The sequence below is a fragment of the Mizuhopecten yessoensis genome, unplaced genomic scaffold (assembly GCF_002113885.1).
Source record: "Mizuhopecten yessoensis strain PY_sf001 unplaced genomic scaffold, ASM211388v2 scaffold715759, whole genome shotgun sequence".
NCBI lineage: Eukaryota > Metazoa > Mollusca > Bivalvia > Pectinida > Pectinidae > Mizuhopecten > Mizuhopecten yessoensis.
The window spans coordinates 37,871-41,757 of record NW_018479777.1 but is presented as its reverse complement, the minus strand read 5'-3'; the positions used below and the strand labels follow the sequence as shown (position 1 = coordinate 41,757).

At 36.0% G+C, this 3,887-nt stretch overlaps 1 protein-coding gene across 1 annotated transcript; it reads right to left on the bottom strand.

The window, feature by feature from the left end:
- Positions 1-445: 445 nt before the first annotated feature.
- LOC110441237 (FK506-binding protein 2-like) lies at positions 446-2,852 on the bottom strand. Its single transcript, XM_021484343.1, has 3 exons — positions 2,510-2,852; positions 1,439-1,584; positions 446-638 (listed from the first exon to the last, which is right to left on the bottom strand). The coding sequence occupies exons 1-3, from the start codon at positions 2,722-2,724 to the stop codon at positions 490-492; spliced, it is 510 nt and encodes a 169-aa protein (XP_021340018.1). The 5' UTR covers positions 2,725-2,852; the 3' UTR covers positions 446-489.
- Between the last annotated feature and the right edge of the window lie 1,035 nt (positions 2,853-3,887).

Below are 3,887 nucleotides of genomic sequence, written 5' to 3'. Positions count from 1 at the left end.
GTAACCTGGACAGTACAGACTTTTATTATAGGGAGACTCTCCTGTAACATTGATTCAGACTTTTATTATAGGGAGACTATCTACCAGGTGTCATTTTCACAGTAATTATACCATGACCAAATTTTTTAGTAGCTCTATTTTGTTGACTTCATTGATTACTTGATTAATTTAATTAAATTTATGATTTTTTTTTACACCACAAAATATTTTGCGGCCGTTTGGAAATGGCGGGATTCATAGGTGAATAGTTTGACAAGCTGGATGTCTGGGGCTAGTAGATGATAAGTCAGAGCTGGTGAAAAGTTTCAATATTGACTAAAAATATAGGAAGAGCTAGTATGTATAGCTAGTACTCTCAATATGAAATTGTACACTCCTGCAGATAATGTTCAGACCATGGATTAGAAACAACAAAATTTGATACAGTAAACTGTCTACACAACCTGCTCTAGCTTTACTGACAGCAAGCCCTCATTATCACAAGAGTAATTAACCATAAATGTGTACCTCGTCCTGAGATAAAGCATTGTCTCCGTTTGAATCAATCTGTTTGAATATATTCTGGGGAGCCGGACCTTCCTCAATCTTTTCCAGTTCCACATCAAATACTAAAGTGGCCTTAGGCGGGATCTTGTCTCCTGAAAATAGAAAAAACATGTAGATTGTGAGCAACAAAATCATTCTCTCAGCTATCCAATTCTAAGCTGCATTTTTCCTCAAATATTTGAACAACATTAAAAGAAATAGGCGATTTTATTCTATGGACCATTTCATGAATGTTCCAAAGTTCACTTGACAAAAATCCTTTTCTCCAGAAACTCATTGCCAAATTAAAGTATGTTTTCCTTAACCACAATAATGCTTACCTTTAGGGACTTAAATTAAAGAATTTCCTTTGTTTAAGAAATAGTCATGAAACTAGTGTCTCCAACCGTTACCCTATCGGGTAGCTTTTGTTTCTATATGTATACTTTTATAGCATCGATATCAAATGGTGAAGTAAACAGGCAAATTTGTGGAACATATTGTAGGTAAACATTATTGATGTTAGGTTTAAACATGTGAGTATCGTGCTGTTGGGACATAATGTACAGCTTGAAACTCAAAGAAAATACCTCATTGATTGTCCGTACATATATGCACAAATCACAAATATCAGTATAGAAAGCATTGCTTTTAAGGATCCATGTACCACTGCCAAAAACTGGCACTACGCACGTGAACCTTTTTGCCGACAAGACTATAGCTTTGTTAAATCATTTAAAAAAAAATATACATATTACACTGTACTTCTATGTTGAATTAATAAAGACGAAAGTGTTTTGGGACAGCGATCTTCAAGTGAATAAAATATATCATTATATAGACTGATCATATAATACATGTATTGTTAACAGAATCCTAAATAATAGATATCCCAAGAGTTCTAATTGCTTACCAGCACCCTGGTCACCATAGCCAAGGTGAGGAGGGATGGTCAGCCTACGTTTCTCTCCAGCACACATGTCATCTAGACCTTGCTCCCATCCCTTGATCACCTGACCAATGCCCATCTGGAACTGGAAGGGTTGTCCGTGGTCACGGCTGGAATATTGTGACAAGTAGAATTGATAAATGAAATATTTCATTCCGCTGTTTCTTAATATTTTCTTCGTGTTAGTCAGTATAGATTGTATCTAGGTTTATGTAGCACAATCTGAGAAATTATTATGTGTGATGTACATGTATTATATCATATATATGTGTATCAAGTATAAGCCTACTTACTACTGAATTCTTTGTACTGGTAACAGAAAAAAATACCTCAATTGTCAACCAAATCTGCAACGTTAACGAGCAAATGATTTAACTGTATATATGCTATATATAACAGAGAAAAAAAATGATTTGCCTCAATAGTTTATAATTACAGTTAGCTGTAAAGATGATTGTAAATACAACTCTATAGATAATCTGTACGGTAGAAAATCCATCACTGAATCATGAACCATGAGACTAATCTGGTGGCATTTCCAATGGGGAAAATCGAAAAAATGCATGCTTTTTAAGAAAATATGAAGGCCTGGGTTCATGATAAAGTCCATGGCAGAGCCCCTGGACTCCTTTAGATCTGTTTTAAGTCAATAACATTAGCATCCCATGCTGTAGGGTCCATGCACAGGAGCACGCAGCTTAGTATTTATATTGATCTTAATATCCCAATACTTGTTTTGGCCCATTGTGATATAATTATATATATAACGTGTACCCTCCTTTAGATGCAACCCACATGTGTTCGTTACAAATGTTTGAAATACACATAAGCTATACTGTGTGCTGTGACCTATATCAGTACAGCATATATATGTGCATTTCAGACTTTTGTAACGAACCCCTGTGGTCCACGTGTACAACTGTTTGTTTTTTTGCGACGACAGATAAATTATAACGCCCTGTTCATTTTATATATTTTAACTTCACAGTAGACTAAAAAGTTATAATCCACTTTTTTAAATTCTGTGTGCCTCACCTTGAATCAAATTTCGTTCCATCTGTTAAGTAGCCAGTGTAATGCATGGACAACAAATCGTTTTTTTTCGTTTTCCTGTTACACTCCTCAGGTACCTCAACCTTTACAACTATCAATTCAGTGACATCCTCGACCCCGGATGGCGGACCGCTTTCCGAATCGTCTGCAAATACAGCACATATGCACAGGAATAGCACGAGGGATGTGGCAGCCATATTGAAGATACTAGTCACTTAGCAGTCGACAGAACAATAGATAATTTCAAGCACACGTCAGATGATAAGTAAGGTGAATTTAAGACGTGGCAAGCTCTCTGTAAGTTGGTCATAAAACACCTGCGGAAATGACCCTGAACAATTGACCTCTTGTGTACTTCTCGTTCTGATTGGCTAATTATAAATAGAAGCAATCCACGTGGACATGAAAATGACAACAGTACATGAATGTAGATTGCGATGATTGATGGAGGCAGTGATATGGGCGGGAATAATGTTTCATTGAAACACATATATAGGCCTATACGTGTATATGTAGTTCGCTATATATATCTAGAACTGAATTCGAAGAAATAGGTAATTTAGATACTATTTCTGATTCTCCGTAAATACACCATATCCAAAATATATTAGTTACATTAGTTACATATAAGTAACTGGAAGGAAAGTAATTTGTTATTTTGCATGGATGTGCTACAGGTACTTGCCTCGACTGTCAATACACCTAATGACCTATGATATATATATATATTGTAGGTGCATTGACAGACGAGGCTAGACCTGCATGTGTATGTGCCATAACCATAAGAACGGCTGAGCCCATGTTAGTTTAATTAATAATGATCAGTCATACCACGGAATTAGAATCTAAGTCCGTGGTCATACCTTTTTAGATAACATGAAGTCCTGTAACGTTTAAAATCAGTAGACCCTATGGAAAATGGAACTGCAGTCAGTTTTTAACTACTGAGATTTTATACGTTAGTCATATGTGACATATATAATTTGACCTTCATTAAAAATTTACTTGAGTTATGAAACTAAACCAGTACGTCTACTCTCTATATATAGATGTCTTAGAATACACATTAAACTGTTGTTTGACCAAACTGAGCCACTGCGTGCATGCCAGTGCACGTGCTCTTGTTTTGAAGAGTTGACCCAACTTAACAAACATGGTTATATATAGGACTTAAAAGTTAACATTAAACCGATGCCCAGATAGCATGCTATTGCCTAATGATGGCCCGATTGAGACGTATCGTTATTCGCTCCGTTGGGCCTACATTGGCATCGGCAAAACTTGCTAACGGACAAATCAAAATAGGTTATACGAGAACTACATAACTTTCAGAGAGTACATTTCTGTGTAAAGCTAAAGA